This window comes from Dama dama, chromosome 9 (genome assembly GCF_033118175.1).
Source record: "Dama dama isolate Ldn47 chromosome 9, ASM3311817v1, whole genome shotgun sequence".
NCBI classification, from domain to species: Eukaryota; Metazoa; Chordata; class Mammalia; order Artiodactyla; family Cervidae; genus Dama; species Dama dama.
This window is the reverse complement of record NC_083689.1, coordinates 9571574-9591831: the sequence shown is the minus strand read 5'-3', so window position 1 is coordinate 9591831 and position 20258 is coordinate 9571574. Positions and strand designations below refer to the sequence as shown.

The window sequence follows — 20258 nt, the reverse complement described above, 5'->3', positions numbered from 1 at the left end:
CTCAGGGCATCCTCAGGCTGGTGGGAGTGGCCAGCATGTACCCTACCCGCTGCAACTCAGAGAGTAGCTTTGATGGCAGCTGGCATCAGGGAGGACTTCCTGGAGGAGGTGTCTGGAGAACAAGGAGAAAAACACAGTGGACTTGCTCACCCTGTATTCCTGTTCTTGGCCTTTGCAGAAGGTTCTTGCTCCGGCGGGGCCTGGGCCTGCCAGCCATAGTGCCTGCCCTTGGTCCCCACAAACCACAGGGGCCATGCCTCCCTTCCAACGTCTCATTCTCCTCCCCAGGGCCGACGGCAGAAGATGGTCCCTCGCGTCGCTCCCATCTTCTGGCTATGGAACCAACACGCCCAGCTCCACTGTCTCGGTACCCAAAGTCCTACCTTGGCAGGCAGACCAGGGAGTGCCAGGTTGGGGGTGGGAGAGACGCATCTTCGTTTTGTTTTGGTTATTTTAAGGTGTTGAATAGTTGTCTAGTCAGCGAAACATCCTGGCTTCCCCACTCTGTGCTCCATTTTGAGCAATGTGGGGGTCCCTGAAAGGACCCAGCCTTGGCCCAAAGGGCTCCTGGTCAGGTATACACAGATATCTGTATCCTTGTGTGGTCAGGGAAGGTCTGGTCAGAGGGGGGTCTTGGAGTTGCCAAGGGAGCAGCGAGGGCTTCCTGGAGGAAGGGACATCAAAGCTGGAGTTCTGAAGGATGCACAGGAGAGAGGCAGAAAAGTTTCCATGATGACCAATAGACTGGGCCTTGAGAGTTAGGATAATGCTGGGGTCCTGGCTGTGGTGCTGACCATGAACCCATGGCCCTGATACCCCCTCCTGCCAGTCGAGCTCATCCTCTCGGGAGCGCCTCCACCAGCTTCCTTTCCAGCCAACACCGGACGAACTCTGCTTCCTGTCCAAGCATTTCCGCAGCTCAGACAGTGTGGCTGATGAGGAGGGCGGCCACCGCTCACCTCGCCTCCGCCCCCGCTCCCGCAGCCTCAGGTGGGCCTCCACCTCTAACCCCGGCCCCAGCCCTTCCCCGGGCTGGCCCCCCCTCCACCTCTGGTCCTGACCCCGCCCGAGCCTGGCCTCTGGCCCTGGGCCCTCAGTCCTGGCTCAGCCACCCTTCCCTGGGCTGTTTTGGGTCCCATGTCTTAAGCCAGTTGTCACCTCCTTCAGCCCTGGACGCACCACAGGGACCTTCGACAATGAGATCGTAATGATGAATCATGTGTACCGGGAGAGATTCCCCAAGGTGGGCAGCACCTGGCGGCCGGACCAGCCCCAGCTCCGCTCCTTGTTGCTGTCCCTCCATGGCACGCGCTGTCTTCGTGGTTGTGTCCCGCCCCCATCTGTGCGTTTCTGTTTCTCCCTGCACCCCCCCGCCCCCTCTTGCATCTGTACACATCGCTTCTTCCCCTCCGATCCTTGGACCCCATCGTCACATCTTCTCTCTCTCCCGCCCCCATCTGCACATGTTGCTCCCAGGCCCCGTCCAATGACCAAGTCACCCCATCTCCCGCCCCCCCCCCCGCCCCCTACTTCTGCCCAGGCCACAGCACAGATGGAGGGCCGTCTGCAGGAGTTCCTGGCCGCCTTCTCGCCCGGCGCCCGGCTGGCACTGGCTGACGGTGTCCTGGGTTTCATCCACCACCAAATCATCGAGCTGGCCCGCGACTGCCTGGCCAAGTCTGGAGAGGCGCTTGTCACCTCCCGCTACTTCCTGGAGATGCAGGAGAAGCTGGAGCGGCTACTGCAGGATGTGCGTGGTTGGGGGGGGGGGGCGGGGTGGTGGGAGTGGGCACAGGGTGTCGGGGTCCCCAGGCAGGACAGGGTGGGACCAGGGGCTGCTGTGTGATGCTAGCACCCCTCTGCTCCCAGGCCCACGAGCGCTCAGACAGTGAGGAAGTTGGCTTCATTGTCCAGCTCGTCCGGAAGCTGCTGATCATCATTTCGCGGCCAGCAAGGCTCCTCGAGTGCCTGGTGAGTGTCTTGGCACATGGCCGGGTGCAAAGCTCAGACCAGGCCCTCAGCAGTGCTGCTGAGATGAAAAAGAGACAGTCCCCATCATGTAGGGCTTTGAGAGGAACACTGGGGGCCGCCAGACTCAGGGGGCTTTCCCAGAAGAGGGACCAGGAGCTAGGATCCCGGGGATGAGTTGGAGCCACTGATGAGAAGGCTTCAGACGGAGGGAGGGGGGTGTGCAAAGGCCTGAAGGTGGGACGAGGCCCCGACTGACCAATCCCTCTGCATCCCCAGGAGTTTGACCCCGAGGAGTTTTACCACCTGCTGGAGGCTGCCGAAGGCCAGGCCCGAGAGGGCCAGGGCATCAAGACTGACCTGCCACAGTACATCATTGGGCAGCTGGGCCTGGCTAAGGATCCGCTCCAGGGTGAGCTGGAGTAGGGGTGGGGCCGAAAGAGGAAACTGGGCTGAAAATGGGGAGGAGCCAGGGTTCCAGCCTATGTCCATGTGACCCCAGAGTGCCACACTGTCCGTCCCCTCTGTTTGGCCCTGTCCTCAGCCCCTGCAGGGCACATTTTGGGTAAAGTGCTCAGGATTCCAGGGTAAGGTGGCCACAAGTTGGACCCCCTGACCTGCCAGCTGCCTTGAAGCCTTAGCATCCTCAAATGCTAAATCGAGTTGGGCCAGGGAGCCAGGGAACCACCCTGAGCAGTGGCATTCTCTTGTCGTGTGAATTCCAAAGCACTTTCCCAGTTTCTTTTGACTGTGGCCCGGGAAGTGGGGCACGGAGTCAGACAGGGCAATCCATGGGCACAGCCGAAATGGTCAGGAACCTCCCCCAAACAGTCAGGACAGGCAAAAAGACATGGTGCTGGGGGACGCGTTGAACTTGAACCTGGCCTGGTCTTGGGGTGATCAGGGGAGCTCTGGGGAAAGATTATATTCAAACTGGGGCCTGGAGGATGAGGTGACCAGATGCAGATTTGGGGTAGAGAGCAAGTGCACCAGGCAGTGGGAACGGTGAAGGCAAAGGTCGTGAGATGGGTGTGTGTCCGGCCTTTTGGAAGAGCAGTGAGGAAGGGGTGTGGCTGAGGAAGGAGGGGTGACGGGGTCAGCAGGACCCGGCCGCAGTGGCCGGCGTCCACGGGGACCAGGCTGCCATTGTCCCATTTAAAGTTGGAGAGACTGAGGCTCTATGCCGTTGAGCTAGGTTCAGGTCCAGGTATGTCCGAGGCCAGATCACGCTCAGACTAGCCGTCTGGCCGAGACTGCTCCGCAGGCGGTGCTGTGGCGGGGGCGGGGCCCCCGGTGTCAGAGGAAACGGGAAGTGGCCAGGCAGGCAGGTGGCAGCTGAGGCTGAGTGCAGATCACCTGCCCAGTGCTGCAGGGGGCCCTCTGAGAGCGGGAGGGGCTGCATCCAGACCCGGGCCTCGCTCACCCGTCTGCTGCCCCGTCTCAGCCTTGCTCTGTGACCACAAGACACTGTCTTCATGGTTACCGTCACCACTGATGTTCACCAGCCGCTCACTCTCACTCAAGACTGCCCCTGCTAAACCCCAGCTAAGGCTGGAAACTAAGGGGGCTCCCCGGGGCCCTGCCCTGAGCTGAGGAGCATGTCAGCCACCACCTAGAGGGCCTGCGTCACAGCGGGTGTTCACGGCCCCGAGACTTGGAGCCAGGATTCAAGATAGCTGGAGCAATCAGAACCTGGGCTTCCCACTGGCCCTTCTAGAAGGTTCCTCAGTCATTGCTCAGTCCAGCCTCCTGGATTTGACCAAAACCTGGGCGCAGTAGGGACTCAACAACAGGGTCATGGGAGCTGGTCAGGGGAGGCACTCTCTCCCCAGCCCAAGATGAGCCCTGGAGGCCTCAGGAAGTCTCTGACTGGTGAAGGGGCCAGGCTCAGAAACCCCGTTTGAGGCTCCTCCCACATTTTACAGAGATGGTGCCTCTGAGTCACCTTGACGACAGTGGAGGACAGCCACCAGTGCCCGAGGATGCCCCCGAGGTAGGACAGCACAGAGCTTGGCGCCCCCACCTGTCTTGTTCTTTTGATGGTAGACCCGGTGGCCCTGAGAGGGGCTAGGTTTGCCATTTGCCGAGGTTTTGTATATAGTAGGTGCTTAATGAATGCCTGTGACTTTGGGAGAACGTGGGGGCAGGTGAGATCGCCCTGCTGGGGAGGTTGGGCAGGGCAGGGTTGGAGGGGGCCCTGGAAAGTGGGGCTTTGCAGGCTGTGTAGGAGTTTTCTGGTAGGAGGGCATGCATGGCTTCAGCTAAAATCTCAAACTTGGAGGGTGAGTTTGAGAAGTAGGTACAGGAGAAGTAGCATTAGGTGCCAGTTAGGACTTGGGGGCAGGAAGAACACAGCCTGCTCTGAGCTGGGGCAGGACCCTGACCCCTGTTGCCCTCCCCCCACCCCAGAGTCGTGCCCTGGTCGGACCTTCACGGAGGAAGCCATGTGAGAGCGACTTCGAGACTATCAAACTCATTAGCAATGGGGCCTATGGGTGAGTCCTCGGGCCCCCCGTAGACCCATTTCTCAGATGCCCTTGGGGATGACTGAAGCCCACACAGCCCCTGAGTATATAGACAGAGAAATAGACCTGCAGAGGGAAGTAAAAGCACAACCCAGCAGGGACATGGCTTGGCAGGGGTCATCCATGATCTTGGTCCTTACTCGCCCCGAGTGTAGGGTTCTAGGAGTTTGGGGGCTGAGCAAGCGATGGCAGTCGTGTGCAGCGAGCATTATTTAAATGCCACTTTGAAAGATTTGCTTCGGTGGAGGTGGTAGGGAGGAATCCCTCATAGCATAAGACTGTCATGTGGGGGAGGGCAGAGGGGGGAATTACAGAGGGGGCTTACGTGTCCAGGCTTAAGTGTCAGCACCGCGGTGGGGAGTCTCTGAGTCAGAGAGCTCCATCAGGTGGAAGCAGCTTGGGGTTTTCATAGCCCCAGCATTTACCTTATCTGAGGGTATGCAAAACCAACAGGCTCTAAATGGCTAAAAATCTGCTTATTTGAGTTATAATGAACACAATTTGAGTTTGTGCCAGCAAGGCTTCTGAACTAACGGGTCTCAGTTAGCTGTGAAGAAGTAAACAACCTAGGAGCCATCTTTGACTCTTGATATGACACCAGGGAGTGTGGCTTAAACCCTCGGAGTGGCTGCCTGGGGGGGAGGGCACAGGCCGAGGCACGGCATGTGGGGTTCTGGACGCAGGTCACGTCCCGGTGCCTGCGGGGGGCTCCGGCAACCCCCACCCCCGCTCCAACCCCACCCCAGGGCCGTCTACCTGGTGCGGCACCGGGAAACGAGGCAGCGTTTTGCCATCAAGAAGATCAACAAGCAGAACCTGATGCTGCGCAACCAGATCCAGCAGGTCTTCGTGGAGCGGGACATCCTCACCTTCGCCGAGAACCCGTTCGTGGTCAGCATGTTCTGCTCGTTCGAGACCCGGCGCCACCTGTGCATGGTCATGGAGTATGTGGAAGGTGTGGTCACGAGGGCTTGCATGCCTCCAGCAATGGGGAGCTCACCCCTTATCCAGGAGACAGTCTAGAGTCTGCTCTGTCCTCCATGGGGTCCCAGCCTGCCTTGGTGAGAGGAAGGGCTCAGTCTGCAGTGGGGGACCCAGCAGTGGGGTTGGAGATGGGGAAGCCCAAAGACAAGTGTGAAGGCAGAACCCTAGGGTATAGGGTAGGGGTAGGATGGACAGCCTAGGCAGAGGGGACTGGTGGGCGGAATAAAAGCAAGTGTGGGTTGGAAGGACTGGGATGGTTGGAGGCCAGGCTGAGGAGCTGTAGGATCAGGTTTCCAGCTCAGGAAAGAATAGTGTCTTCAGGTAATGGCAGGAACAAGCATTTACCAAGGTAGCTGCCAGGCAAGGAGAAGGAGCATGCACTTAGGAGGCACCAGCTCTGTCTGAGGGAAGGGACCGGACCGTGCACTTGGCAAAGCTGCTGCCCTGCCCAGGGCAGATCAGAAAGTCGGTTCTGCATACCCGCCCGCCCCTACCAGCTCCCCACCCCAACTCAGGACCGACTAGGGACACTGCAAGAGGCGGGGAGGGCCAAGTCTAGGCACAGCTGCAGAGCCAGGCATCTCTGCGAGCATGCCCGCGCTTCTGCAGGTGGTGACTGCGCCACACTCCTGAAGAACATGGGCCCACTGCCTGTGGACATGGCCCGCATGTACTTCGCCGAGACGGTGCTGGCACTGGAATACCTGCACAACTATGGCATCGTCCACCGTGACCTCAAGCCTGACAAGTGAGTGACGGGGGCCTCTGGGGGCGGGGCCTCAGAGTGGGTCTGGGGCTGCTCTGAAGCACCTTTATCTGCATCCCGCCAGCATCATGGGGCCCCAGTGGCGAGCAGATAATTAATAGACGCCTGCTGCATGCACTTATGGAGGCGCTCTGGCAAAGAGGGTGCCCAGACCAGACAGAGGAAAGGACCATGCGCTCAGAGTGCTGCTGCAATGTAATGGAAGTGAACTTGATTGTCTGAGGCACCAGCTGTTTACAAAGAGCAGGGCCATGCACTTTGCAAAACCTCATGTGTGAAGAAAAGGTCTGTGGGCGTCTTGAACACCTGCTGTGTGTTAGTGTAGGGAAGAGACTCTCAGGCTGTTTATTTTATTCTAGCACCTAGTAAGCATCTATTGAGTGCCAGGTCCTCTGTGAGTGACTGGAAAACACGAGTGTGAGTGTGAATAACCCCTCAGGCTTTGTAACCCCTCCATAATTTTCAAAGCACTTGCTTCCTGCATTAATTGAGCACCTTATGTGTGCAGAGGAGAGGGCTGCTCTTATATCAAGTAGCCTCTGGACATCAGGCAGGACATGTGAGCGTTCAGGTACTTGTGTGTGGAGATGTGAACATAAGCATCAAGAGTCTGCATGTTTTAGGACTTACTTTCCTGGTGGCCCAGTGGTTAAGACATGGCGCTTTCAGTGCAGGTTACACAGGTTCAATCCCTGGCCGGGGAGCTAAGATCCCACGTGCTGTGCTGCTTGGTGTGGCCAATAATTAATTAAGAGAGTCTGCATGTTTTCAGGCCATCTTTTATTTTAAGAGTGGCTTATAAAAAAAAAAAAAAAAGAGTGGCTTATAAAACAAAGCACATGTGTTTGGCACTTGCTGTCTACCTTGGGCCTGTGCTGTGATTTTAAGGAGCCCAGATGGCAGTATAACTGACTCCTCACACACTGATGACTTCTGAGTTTATAAAGCACATTTTTTGCTGGTGTGTATTTATTGGACACCAGCTGTGTAGAGGTGATCAGAGCACCTCTGCTTAATGACTGTGTTATGAAGCAAGGACTGTGTGTCAGGCCCTGAACACTGCAACTGTCCTTTTATATGAAGTTTTTATGTTGAGGTCGGCATGGAGTGAATACCTGCTGTAGGACAGGGGTCCTTTTCTCCAATGAAGGTACTTGCCGCGTGGAGTTGTGAACCGGAGCCTTAAGAGCCCCGCATGTTTTTAGGGCATCTTGTAGTTTGCCAGAGGCTTAGAACAGCGGTCCCCAGTGTTTTTGGCACCAGGGAACTGTTTCATGGAAAATAATTTTCCCACGGACCAGGGTGGCACGGGATGCTTCTGGGATGATTGCAGTGCGTTACATATACTGTACACTTTATTTCTATTACTATATCAGCTCCACCTCAGGTCATCAGGCATTAGATCCCAGAGGTTGGGGACCCCTGGCTTAGGAAACAAGCAGACGTGTAGTTGGCACCTGTTGTATGCCTGGGCCTCCGTGCTGCATATGCTATCGCTGCTGGCTGTGTGCCCGTCAGGCCTCTTTGCGCTCATCCTGGACTGGGGTCTTCCAAGCGTTCCCGAGGCAGAACCGGCCCCTCCCATGCTCACTACCCTTATCTGCAAAACGGGATGGGAAGGGGTCCAGCCCCAGAGGGTTCAGGGAGGGATAGGCCCCCACAATTGGTGCTGGAGAAAAATAATTTTTCCTTTGCAGTTCAGAAAATTTCAAGTACACCCCAAGTCAAGAGAAGGTGCATTCATTTGCTAGGGCTGCCCTAACTGAGGGCTTAAACAACAAGAAATTTATTCTCGGGACTTCCCTGGCTATCCACTGGTTAAGACTCTGTGCTTCCACTACAGTGGGCGTGGGTTCGATCCCTCATTAGTGAACTAAGTTCCCACATGCTGCACAGCGTGGCCAAAAATAAATTAATTACTTTAAATTTTTAAAAAAAAAAAAACTTATTCTCTCAGTTCTGGAGGCTAGAAGTTCAAGATCAAAGGGTCGGCTCCCTTCGAAGGTACCAGGGAAGGATGTATTCCGGGGGTCTCTCCTGGCTTCTGGTAGTGCCTAGGCTGTGGCGGCATAATTCTAACCTCCGCATGGTGTCCCCCACTGTGTGCACGTTGGTGTCCAAATCCCCGCTTTTTATAAGGACTCCAGTCCTGTTGGATTAGTGGCCACCTGGTGGCTCCGCAGGTAAAGAGGCTCCCTGCAATGCAAGAGCTGTGGGAGACGCAGGTTCAACCCCTGGGTCAGGAAGATCCCCTGGAGGAGGGCATGGCAACCACTCCAGTCTTCTTGCCTGGAGGATCCCCGTGGACAGAGGAGCCTGGCGGGCTACAGCCCCTGGGGTCGCAAAGAGCTGGGCACAACTGAGCGACTAAGCGTAGCACCCACAGCAGCTGCATGCTCCTGAGTGACCTCATCTTAACCAGTGACGCTCGCAGTGACCCCGTCCCCAGACAAGGTCACACCACAGTTCTGGGGGTTAGCAGCTCCGTGTGTGAAAGTGGGGGATACACAGTTCAGTCGATCACGGAAGAGGGGTGCAGCACCCCTCCCCCATAGCTCCCACTGTTCATCCAGTCCCGCTTCCTCCCAGCCCCCCCAGTCCTCCCCGCTGGGTGAGCTGGAGCAAACTTCAGGCATTGTCTCATTTTCTCTGTGACGAGGAAACAGATTCTTAAATACACATGTAGTCAACATTCAAGAGATGAACTTTTTAAAAAAGACTTATTTATTTATTATTTAATTTATTTATTTGGCTGCACTGGGTCTTAGTTGCAGCTTGTGGGATCTAGTTCCTTTAACAGGGATCAAACCCGGGCACCTTGCATTGGGAGCGTGGAGTCTTACCCATTGGACCACCAGGGAAGTCCTGGGAAATGAACGTTTTTGAGGCAGGGACATGCCCATAGGAGCTCAGGAAACATTGGTTTGTCTTAGCAGAGGGCGGCCAAAGGTCTGCTACGAGGCCTTGGTTTTTGGAGGGAGTTGGCTTAGCTGGTAGTTACACCAAAGTGTTTCTTCCACAGCTGGTATACACAGTAGTTGCTTAAGAAGCATCATTTAAAAAAACAAAAACCGGCAGAGGCATGGAATGGGCACACAGAATTGTTTCTTTCTAGAGTTGAGGTACGCAACTCTCTCCTGAGACAACTTGGATACAGACAGTGAATTCTCCAGAAATTTATTTATTTATTTTAAAATATTTTTAAAATAATTTTGTTTACTTATTTATTTTTGGCTGTGCCGGATCCTGGTTGCTGCGTGGGCTTTGCTCCAGTTGTGGCGAGTGGAGGCTGCTCTCTAGCTGCGGTGCTCAAGCTTGTCCTTGTGGCGGCTCCCCATTGCGGAGCACAGGTTCTAGGGCTCACAGGCGGCAGCAGCTGCGGCTCCTGGGCTTAGCTGCTCCACGTCGTGTGGGATCTTCCTGGACCAGGGATCAAACCTGTGTCTCCTGCACTGGCAGGCAGATTCTTTACCACTGAGCCACCAGGGAAGCCCCTGTTTATTTATTTGTCATTTTATTTACTTATTTTTGGTTGTACCGCCCAGACCAGGGATTGAACCCATGCCCTTTGCCCTGCGAGCACAGAGTTTTAACCACTGGGCCACTGGGGAAGTCCTGCAGATATTTATTTTTAAATGGGCAGGTGTACCCAGGAGGTACATGAAAACGTGACTTTATAAAGCTGATGCATGTGATTTTTATCCCTTAAAATATTTATGTATTTAAACTTGCAAGAGAACATGAACAGCAGCGTACATGATAGGTATGTGAGTTTTAAACAACTGGTGCACCCATGAGGGGCTGTATATAGGAGGTGCTAAAGACATGTTCACTTCACAGTAAGTGCTTGCACAATATCTAGTTTGTTAAAAATAATGGCTGTAGGTACAAAAATATGCTGTAGCTGTCCTGCTAGGAGGTGTTCAGGAGACATTTCATTGCCCAGTGGGGAAATGCCATGATTCTTAGGAACTTAATTTTTGCACAGCAAAGTATACAGTAGGCGCTCAACAGTAATACCCGATGCACCGGGAAGGCGCACAGAGATGTTTGCCAAATTTGTAATGTTCCCCAAGAACCTCTGTTTCTTTCCGCAATGTAATCAGGCATAGGACGTGCGTTCTGATCCATGGTGGGGTTGGGCCACCTTGGATGGGATGAAGTTCGTGATGGGGGGGCGGCAGGAGCAGCCAAGTACCCCCCAGCCCTGAGCGCCCCACCCACCTGCCCACAGCCTGCTCATCACCTCGCTTGGCCACATCAAGCTCACTGACTTCGGCCTGTCTAAGATTGGGCTCATGAGTATGGCCACCAACCTCTACGAAGGCCACATCGAGAAAGACACCCGGGAGTTCGTGGACAAGCAGGTGGGCAGCGCTGCCTCCCCTGCCCAAAGCCCAACCCCGGGCCGTGGGGAGACTCTGCGGCATGAGGGAGTATATCAACCATGCCCGTAATTCTGCCCACCCCTCCTTCCCCGGCTGGGAGCCATCCTCCATTTCCCTGTCCCACCCGGCCCAGGTTTGCGGGACGCCTGAGTACATCGCCCCCGAGGTGATCTTCCGCCAGGGCTACGGGAAGCCAGTGGACTGGTGGGCCATGGGCGTCGTCCTCTATGAATTCCTGGTGGGCTGCGTGCCCTTCTTCGGCGATACCCCCGAGGAACTCTTTGGCCAGGTGGTCAGTGGTGCGTTCCCCACCCCGTGACCCAGGTTTAATCCCCACTCTGGCTCTGCTCACTGGGCCCTCTGCCTGTGTCGGGGAGGGGAGCAGCCCCATGTTTGGATGGATTGGGCACCTTTGGCATGCCAGGCCCTGGCTGAGCACTGGAGATACAGCCAAGGGCAAGATGGACAGTAAGGGAGATAAATAAGCCAACTATGGAGGGACTCACCTTGTGGTCCAGTGGTTAAGACTCCACTTTCCTGTGGGGGGGTGGGGTGGGGGGTTCGATGCCTCTCAGGGAACCAAGATCCCGAATGCCCCCTGGTGTAGCCCCCCCCAAAAAACCATAGAACAATCAGAGGCAAACATGCAGAGGAGGAAAAGAAGCAGGAAGAAGGGAGGGTGCGGGGTGGCAGGTGTGGGTGGTTAGTCGGTCATGTCTGACTCTTTTGCGACCCTATGGATCGTAGGGCTCCTCTGTCCATGGGATTTTCCCAGGCAAGAATACTGGAGTAGATTGCCGTTTCCTCCTCCCGGGGCTCTTCCCAAGCCAGGGATTGAACCTCGGTCTCCTGGGTCTCCTGCATTGCAATGGGGGGAAGCCCCAGGTGTGGGGTAGAGGAACTCTATTAAAAGAGTCACAGAGAACATTGGGGTGACATGTGAGCAAAGTTTTAAAGGAACAAGAGGGAGCCACAGAGATGGAGGAAAGGAAGGTGCTCAAGGCAGAGAGCATGGCCAGAGCAAAGGCTGTGAGGGACCAAAGCTGGAATGCTGAAGGAGGAGAGCAGGCTGACGGCTTGGAGCGCAGAAAGCAGAAGTGCTAGGAGATGCTAGGAAGCACTAGCCCCGCTTCCTCACTCCCTTCTCTCACTTCAGACGAGATCATGTGGCCAGAGGGAGAGGAGGCCCTCCCAGCCGATGCCCAGGACCTTATCACCAGGCTGCTCCGACAGAGCCCACTCGACCGCCTGGGCACTGGTATGTCGGTGTGGGTGGGCTGGAGGCTGGAGTAAGCATGAGCTCTATTTGAGAGGCTGCATAGAGGAGGGGGACTTGAAGCTGGGGTTTTGAAGGATGTGTATAAGCTCATTAGGAACTTGCATAAGACTTTGAAAGCAGCTGGGTCTAGTGCAGACCGGGGCACTGAGGCTATGTGTGGGAGCCCGCCAGGTCACCATGGGCTGTGTCCTAAGTTCCCCAAGGACCAGCGCAGTGGATCCCACTGTCCAGGTTTCCCCAGCCACCAAAATGGGGATAAAAGGATTATTTAATACTGATGCAGCCACCCAGTATGTGGCCACTACGGATCACTTTCGGGATGAAACTTGGCCACTGGAGAGGACCACGAGGGCTGAGGTCAGGGAACAGGATACATTTGTGCAGTCAGCTCTGCTCCTTGGGGTAGAAACATGTGGAAAGGGGCCCCAGAAGGAATCTCTCCTGAGGTGCTGGCATTTCTCCGGGTGTCGGGATCTCAGGATCCAGCCGAGGGAAGATCAGGGTCTAGGTTCTAGCCTTAGCTTGGTTCCCCTCTGGGCTCTTAAATGACAGCTATTTTCCCCTCCCATCTTTGTGGCTCTGCCCTGGCCAAGTTTGGGTTCATAACCGTCCCGGGGGGCCGTGGGGGTTGGGGACCAGCAGGGCTCAGCCGGCCGTGTCTGCAGGAGGCACCCATGAGGTCAAGCAACACCCATTCTTCTGGACGCTGGACTGGGCCGGGCTTCTGCGTCACAAGGCCGAGTTCGTGCCGCAGCTTGAAGCAGAGGACGATACCAGCTACTTCGACAGTAAGCGGGGACCCAGGCTCTGCTGTCCCACTCTCTCCGAGGGCAGTAAGGGGTCTCTGCCGGGGTCCCCATCCCAGCTCGACGCCTCACCCTGGGCCTGGAGCTGCTGACTTCCTGAGCTTTCCAGGACTCTGGGCATGTGTGTGCTGGCTGCCCCCCCCCCCCCAGACACCCCTGCTAGGGTTTCCTTTGCACCTGAGCTCAGGTACTACAGCACCCCCTCGGGTTGCGGGAGGGGACACCAAGCTACTTAGGGTGCCAGACCGTTTCCTGGGATCCCCCAGCCGGTTCGGCCTCCTGAATCTCAGCTGTGACCAAGCATGGAACCTTGCCTGTCACACAGGAGGGTGGGCTGCCTTGCTCAGCTTGGGTGGAGGGGGTCCCCTCAAGCACTTCAGGTGGGCTCAGACAAATCTCCCTCTCCCTACGTGGGGCTCTGGCCAATCCCAGAGTAAATGCCCTTGGCTTCCAGCACCTCCTCCAGAACTGGATGTGTGACCTGGAGCATGTCAGAGGTCGTCTCTGAACATCTGTTTCCTTTTCTGTAAAGTGAGGAACATCCTTTATGTTTGAGCTGTGCGGCGTTACCCAGCTCTAGGGGACCCATCTCAAGAGTGAGGAAACTGAGACAGGAATTCCCATCCACGGCCCCACCACTTTTAGGGACACACCTGGGATTTATTCCCAGACACTAAGTCTGCCAGGGCTTCCCTGATGGCTCACAGGTAGAAAATCTGCCTGCCAATTCAGGAGATGTGGGTTTGATCCCTGGGTGGGGAAGATCCCCTGGAGGAGGGCACAACAACCCACTCCTGTATTCTTGCCTGGGAAATCCCATGAACAGAGGAGCCTGGCAGGCTACAGTCCAAGGGGTCGTAAAGAGTCGGACACGAATGAGCAACTAAATCTGCCCCCCAAGCCTCCTCTGTCTTTAAATGTACCGGGCAGCGTCCCACCTCAGTACCTGTGCCCTGACAGTGTCTCCCCGCCCGGGAGCCCCCCCCACATCACCCCACAGCCCTGCGTCCACGCCAGGCCTCAGGTGGGCGATGCCTTCCCCCCCTGCAGCCCGCTCGGAACGTTACCGCCACCTGGGCTCTGAAGATGACGAGACTAACGATGAGGAGTCATCTGCAGAGATCCCCCAGTTCTCGTCCTGTTCCCACCGCTTCAGCAAGGTGAGCCTGGGATCCTGGGTGTAGCTGGCACTCAGGAAACAGGGCAAGATGTTTGTTTGGAGTTGTTTTGATTCTTTTGGCTGCGTCAGGTCTGAGTTGCGGCATGTGGAATATTCATTGCAACCTGTGGGCTTTATCTCTAGTTGAGGCACAGCAGCTCACGGGCTTAGTTGCCCTGAGGCATGTGGAAGCTTAGTTCCCCGACTTGGGAATCAAACCCATGCCCCCTGCATTGCAAGTCAGATTCTTAACCACTGGACCATCAGGGGAGTCCCTGCTTGGGCTTTTTTTTTTTTTTAATTTTTGTTTTCATTGCAGTGAAATACATATAATATAAACTATTTTAACTGTTTTAAACTGTACAATCCAGTGACATTTATTTTAGTACATTCAGAGTGTTGTGCAACCATCACAACATTTATCTGGTTCCAGAACATTTCCATCATGCCCAAAGGGCAACTTTGTACCTGTCTGCAGTCACTCCTTATTTCCCCCTCCCTCACCCCCACAACCAGTAATCTGCTTTCTGTTTCTGCAGGTAACATTTGCATTTGTAACATCTGCATTTACCTGCTCTGCACATATCACATACATGATATGTGTATGTGACACACATCACGTGTCGCCCAGTCCAGCATCCAGAAGAACGGGTGCTGCTTGACTTCATGGGTGCCTCCTGCAGACGCTGGCTGCCCCCTGCTGGTCCCCACCTGCCATGACCCCGTGGACCAGTTATGAACCCAAACTTGGCCAGCGCAGAACCACAAAGATGGGAGGGGAAAAGCAGCCATTGTTTAAGAGCCCCGAGGGGAACCAAGCTAGGGCTAGAACCTAGGCCCTGATCTTCCCTCGGCTGGATCCTGAGAGCCCGACACCCGGAGAAACCCCGGCACCTCAGGAGGGATTCCTTCCGCGGCCCCTTTCCACATGTTTCTACTCCATACATTCTGTGGGCTTTTGTGTCTGGCTGCTGCTTTTATTTTTAATATTTATTTATTTGGCTGTGTGGGCTCTTAGTTGCAGTGCGTGGGGTCTAGTTCCCTGACCAGGGACCAAATCTGCGCCCCCTGCGTTGGGAGCTCAGAGCCTTAGCCACTGGACCACCAGCCAAGTCCCTGGCTTTTTTTTTTTTGCTTCCCTGCATGGCTGGTAGGATCTTAGATCTCCGACCAGGGATTGAACCCAGCAGCAATGAGAACTCGGAGTCCTAACCACTGAATCACTAGGGAATTGCCTGTTTCTGGCTTCTTAAGACTGATCTACGTGATAGCGTGTCAGTACTTCACTCCTTGCTATGGCTGAATAATATTCCACTTTGTGACTGGACCACAATTTTATTTATCCACTCATCAGTTGACGAACCATCTTGTTTTTTTCCACTTTGGGGCAATTGTGAATAGACCTGCTATGCTGGGTGTTATTTTATAGCATCATCAGCTTCACTTAAGTTCCTTCCTTTGTTTATAATTGGATCAAAAAACCTCCACAGTGACTTCCCTGGCGGTGCAGTGGTTAAGACTCCAAGCTTCCACTGCAGGGGGCATGGGTTCAGTCCCTGGTGGGGGAACTAAGAGCCTGCATGCCGTGCAGCATGACCAAAAAAAACCCCAAAATCTGCACTGCTTATGGGCCTGGGCCCCACGGGCGGGAAACTTCAGCTGTGGCCCCTTGGTAACCAGGCCTGTCAAGCCTCAGTCTCTCCATCTGTACAGGAAGCTAAAGATACTGTGTCTTTAAAGAAGTGGTGAGAAAGGATTTGAGGAAATGACTCAGAAGCGTTGGGCATGTAGGAAGCACTCAACTAAGCTATCCCCCAGGGATGCGGTTGTTGTGACTGTTATTTTTAATTGCTTCCCAGGTCTATAGCAGCTCTGAGTTCCTGGCCGCCCAGCCCACCCCAACCTTCGCTGAACGGAGCTTCAGTGAGGACCGGGAGGAAGGGTGGGAACGCAGCAACGAGGGGGACTATGGGCGCCGGCTGAGCACCACCGAGGTCCGGTAGGTGGGCTGGGGAGTGGAACCACCAAGCCTAACATTGGAAAGAGCTGCCCAGTGGCCCAGTAGAAAAGGGTCAAACACATTGGCAGCCTGGCCTCTGTCATCACTCCCTGTGGATTTGCGTTCCTAACCACACTGCAGGTCAAGGCAGCCACGCACCGTCACGCTGGTCGGCTTTTGCTTGCTTCCTCTGCCCAGAATGCCCTTTGCTCCTGCTCACGAAGCCTCGTTCATCTGTCAGGGTCCAGACTCAACACAAATGATCAATGTCTGCTTGAGGAGGGGCATCGGAAGCTGGCTTTTAAAAGACGAATAGGAGTTTTCTGGGCAGTCACAGAGGATGGAGCAGGCACAGGGCACTCACTTTGTCTTTACAGATTACCTCTGACTCTAGGCTGAGGGTTAAGATGCAGCCACTAGGGGAGACTGGGTGCTCTGGGGTGAGGGCATCTGGCAAGTGTGACGCAGGCTATTCCCCACTACAGGCTGAGATCCTGCACATCTTCTGGTTCATCTTGCCACTCATCCTCCTCCCAGCCTGAGCGGGGCCCTAGCCCATCTCTCCTGAACACCATCAGCCTGGACACGATGCCCAAGTTTGCCTTCTCATCAGAGGATGAGGGAGCTGGCCCTGGTCCTGTGGGTCCCAAAAGGCCCGTCTTCATTCTGGGGGAGCCCGATGCTCCCCCAGAAGCCACCCCAGTGATACCCAAGCCCTCCAGCCTTTCTGGTAGGTAGAATCCAGGATGGGAGGGGTAGTCTTATGGCAAATTTCCCACAGGAGGGACTATTTAAGATGGGTTTTGAAGGATGAGTAGGAGTTCTCCAGAGAGAACATTCATTGGCTAACAAAGGCCACAGTCTAGGGATGATACCCTCAGCTTCAGTGGATCAGGAGAGAGGAATTGAACTGGGGAGCTCTGAGAGTGGGAGTAGGGATCTAACTGGAGTGAGGGCAAGGCTTTGTGAAGGAGGGGACCTGAAGAATGGAGCTTCCCAGGGAGAGCAGTGCAGGAAGGGTGTGCAAGAAAAGGGAACGGCCTGTGTAACAGCCAGGAGACTGGACTGTGTGCACGCCGACCAGGAAGGAAGGGGCTTTGCCTTCTGAGGGCAGAAGGGCCACATGGTAAGCTGGAGGGTGGGGCAGACTAACCCCTGACCCTGTTGTCCCTCACAGCTGACACCGCCGCCCTCAGCCATGCGCGCCTACGAAGCAACAGCACCGGTGCACGACACTCCATGCCACGGGCCCTGGATGCTGGCCGGGGCCGCCGCCTCGGGAGCCCAAGGGACTCTGCCCCGGAGAAATCCAGGACCTCCCCCAGCGGAGGCCGCGTGCCCAAGTCAGCCTCAGTGTCCGCCCTGTCGCTCATCATCACAGCAGGTAACACCCATGGCCCAGCCTTGTCTTGGCGTGCCTGCCCACGTCCATTTTTAACCACAGGGTGGAGGCAGTTTTGACCAGAGGTGGCTGGCAGGGGTCCTTCCAGGCGATGTGGGGGCTGCTGTTGAGGGCTGAGCCCAGGAGAGGGGAAGCAGCAGGGGAGGGGCTGGCATTCGTGGCAGTGGGCACTGCATGTGCCAAGACTCGAAGGGGTGGGAGAAGGTGTCTGGGGGCATTGCAGCAGCAGCAAAGCTGCCGGAGTGATCAGGATGGGAATTTCCCTGATGGTCCGGTGATTAAGACTCTGTGCTCCCACTAGAGGGGGCATGGTTCCATCCTTGGTCAGGTCAGGGAACTGAGATCCTACAGGCCGCATGGTGTGGTCAAAAACCAAAAACATTAAACAGCAATCAGTGTGGAGGGGGAGGGGAAGGTGCCTTGTGAGGGGCCCCCCAAGGCAGTGACCCCCCTCCCTGAACCTTGTCCCTGCAGATGATGGCAGCGGTGGCCCCCTCATGAGCCCCCTGTCCCCACGCTCACTGTCCTCTAACCCATCGTCCCGCGACTCCTCTCCAAGCCGAGACCCTTCCCCTGTGTGTGGCAGCCTGCGGCCCCCCATCGTCATCCACAGCTCAGGCAAGAAGTACGGCTTCAACCTGCGGGCGATCCGCGTCTACATGGGCGACAGTGACGTCTACACTGTGCACCACGTGGTGTGGGTGAGTTGGCCCTGGGATGGGCGGGGACAGCCGGACCTAGTTGGAGTCCGGCGCTGCTGTGGTGCGGGGGCTTCCCTTGCGGAGCTGCGTTTGTTAGTCTGGGAAAGCGGGGAAACCAGGCAGTGTGGAAGCATCAGCTTGCTGGGGGCCCAAGGCTGACTCAGCTGGGCTGGGGTCTCTGTGGGGCCCGGACCACTGACCCCCTTCTGCTACCCCCAACCCAGAGTGTGGAGGAAGGAAGCCCCGCCCAGGAGGCGGGCCTGCGAGCTGGGGACCTGATCACCCACATCAACGGGGAGTCCGTCCTGGGATTGGTGCACATGGATGTCGTGGAGCTGTTGCTGAAGGTGCAACCCTTTCCCCCCCACCACTCCCACCCCCCGCCCCCCGCCCCGGCCTCCCCATGGGCCTCCGAGCCCCCACCCCTGGTCCATCCTCAGAGCACCCTGATCTCCCCGCCCTGATCCTGTAACCCCCGTCCCCTCCCCTTTGTCTCAGCTGCAGATTCTGTGTGGTTCTCCCCCTCCAACCACAGCATTCCACTTGGGCCCTGCATTCCTCCTCCCTTCTGCTTCCTTCTCTTTTTCTTTCTTCTTTTTTATGTTTTTTTGGCCAAGTGGCATGCGGGATCTTAGTTCCCTGAACAGGGATCACACCCGCACCCCCTGCAGTGGAATTGCAAGTCCTAATCACTGGACAGCCAGGAGAGTCCCGGCTTCCTTCTTTAGCCCCCTTATATCACCCCTCATAGCCACTCCTCCAGGAAACCCCCTGGGGGCCCCACTCCTGACTTCCCTCTGGCCCACTTGACCCTGGGTGGGGGGGGGGGGGGGGCGGTATCTGTGCCATATTTGCCTCTGGCCTCTTCAAGGGCTGAGGCCCAGAGTGAGGCACAAGCGAGGAGGCAGGCCACTGGTTGGATAGCTCCTGGGACCAGTGGGTGAGTTGATGGCTCATTGGATGGATGGACAGATGGCACACATCCATCTTTGGCCCAGTGAGTGGGGAGGCCATTAGTTGAAAAATGGGTGGTTAGGATCCAGGGCTTTTGATGGACGAGTAGGTGGGTGGAGGGCTCACTGGGTAGAAGGCACACTGGCGACCCTTCGCCATCCTTCCTGCAGAGCAGCAACAAGATCGCCCTTCGGACCACAGCGCTGGAGAACACGTCCATCAAGGTGGGCCCCGCCCGGAAGAACGTGACCAAGGGCCGCATGGCGCGCAGGAGCAAGCGGAGCCGCCGGCGGGAGACGCAGGACCGGTGAGCGGTGGGCCGGCCCCCGCGGGGGCTGATGCTGGACGCAGGACCGGTGACTGGTGGGCCGGCCCCCGCGGGGGCTGATGCGGGACGCAGGACCGGTGAGCGGTGGGCCGGCCCCCACAGGGGCTGATGCGGGACGCAGGACCGGTGAGCAGGGGCCGGCCCCCGCGGGGGCTGATGCAGGACGCAGGACCTGTGAGCGGTGGGCCGGCCCCCGCGGGGGGCTGACGTGGGATGCACCGCGTGCTTGGGCAGTCCTGGCCACAGGGGTGGGACTTGTGAAGAATCTGGGTTTCTAACCCCTAGGCGGAAATCGCTCTTCAAGAAGATCTCAAAACAGTCGTCCGTGCTGCACACCAGCCGCAGCTTCTCCTCCGGCCTCCACCAGTCCCTGTCGTCCAGCGAAAGCCTCCCAGGCTCCCCCACCCACAGCCTGTCCCCCAGCCCCACCACACCCTGCCGCAGCCCGGCTCCCGATGCCCCAGCAGGTGGGTGCACCCCCCAGGACCACCCTGGGAAGAAGGGCCACACAGGGCTGCAGTGGTTGGCCCAGGGAGGGGGGCGAACAGAGTTGGAAGGATGGAGTGACATGATGAATGACAGCCTCAAAGGCAGCCTGGGGTGGGCAGGGCAGGTGTAAGGGCAGGGAAGGGTGTGTCCAGCAGAAGGGAACATCATAAGCAAAGGAGATCTAGACAAGAGGGATGTGAAAGCTAGAGGGAGGCTAGGGAGAGGGGATTGGGGGATGGATCAAGCCAAAGAGCTGGGCTTAAATTGCGGGGGTGGGGTGGGGATAGGGAGCCACAGAGAGTGAGCCAGAGAGGATATGGAAGGATAGTTCTAGAGCAGGAAAGGATGGTGACTTCGTCCAACCCTGAGGTTCCCCAGTCTGTGAGAGACAGCCGGAGATGGACAACCCTATTTCCACTGGGTTAATATCAGTCTAGAGGGAGAGAGAGACAGGCTGGGGCAATCCACAGAGAAGGAAGGCATCCTAGAGGAGAGCCACAGAGCTGCTCT

The 20258-nt window shown here is 56.5% G+C and overlaps 1 protein-coding gene across 21 annotated transcripts in view; it reads left to right on the top strand.

The window, feature by feature from the left end:
* MAST3 (microtubule associated serine/threonine kinase 3) overlaps nt 1–20258 on the top strand; it is a 41381-nt gene that overhangs the window by 18570 nt on the left and 2553 nt on the right. For 11 of the 21 annotated variants that reach the window (XM_061149850.1, XM_061149849.1, XM_061149851.1 and 8 more), the window contains 22 exons: nt 289–367; nt 830–990; nt 1168–1243; nt 1541–1750; nt 1870–1971; nt 2248–2380; nt 3894–3961; nt 4378–4463; nt 5177–5448; nt 6087–6225; nt 10478–10610; nt 10765–10930; nt 11788–11889; nt 12576–12698; nt 13767–13876; nt 15735–15874; nt 16360–16604; nt 17052–17258; nt 17751–17977; nt 18202–18324; nt 19102–19238; nt 19545–19726. In XM_061149850.1, the coding sequence (XP_061005833.1) occupies nt 289–367; nt 830–990; nt 1168–1243; nt 1541–1750; nt 1870–1971; nt 2248–2380; nt 3894–3961; nt 4378–4463; nt 5177–5448; nt 6087–6225; nt 10478–10610; nt 10765–10930; nt 11788–11889; nt 12576–12698; nt 13767–13876; nt 15735–15874; nt 16360–16604; nt 17052–17258; nt 17751–17977; nt 18202–18324; nt 19102–19238; nt 19545–19726 (3221 nt within the window). The remainder of the gene's footprint in view (nt 1–288; nt 368–829; nt 991–1167; nt 1244–1540; nt 1751–1869; nt 1972–2247; nt 2381–3893; nt 3962–4377; nt 4464–5176; nt 5449–6086; nt 6226–10477; nt 10611–10764; nt 10931–11787; nt 11890–12575; nt 12699–13766; nt 13877–15734; nt 15875–16359; nt 16605–17051; nt 17259–17750; nt 17978–18201; nt 18325–19101; nt 19239–19544; nt 19727–20258) is intronic. The other 10 variants (XM_061149843.1, XM_061149840.1, XM_061149842.1 and 7 more) reach the window with 1 other exon arrangement.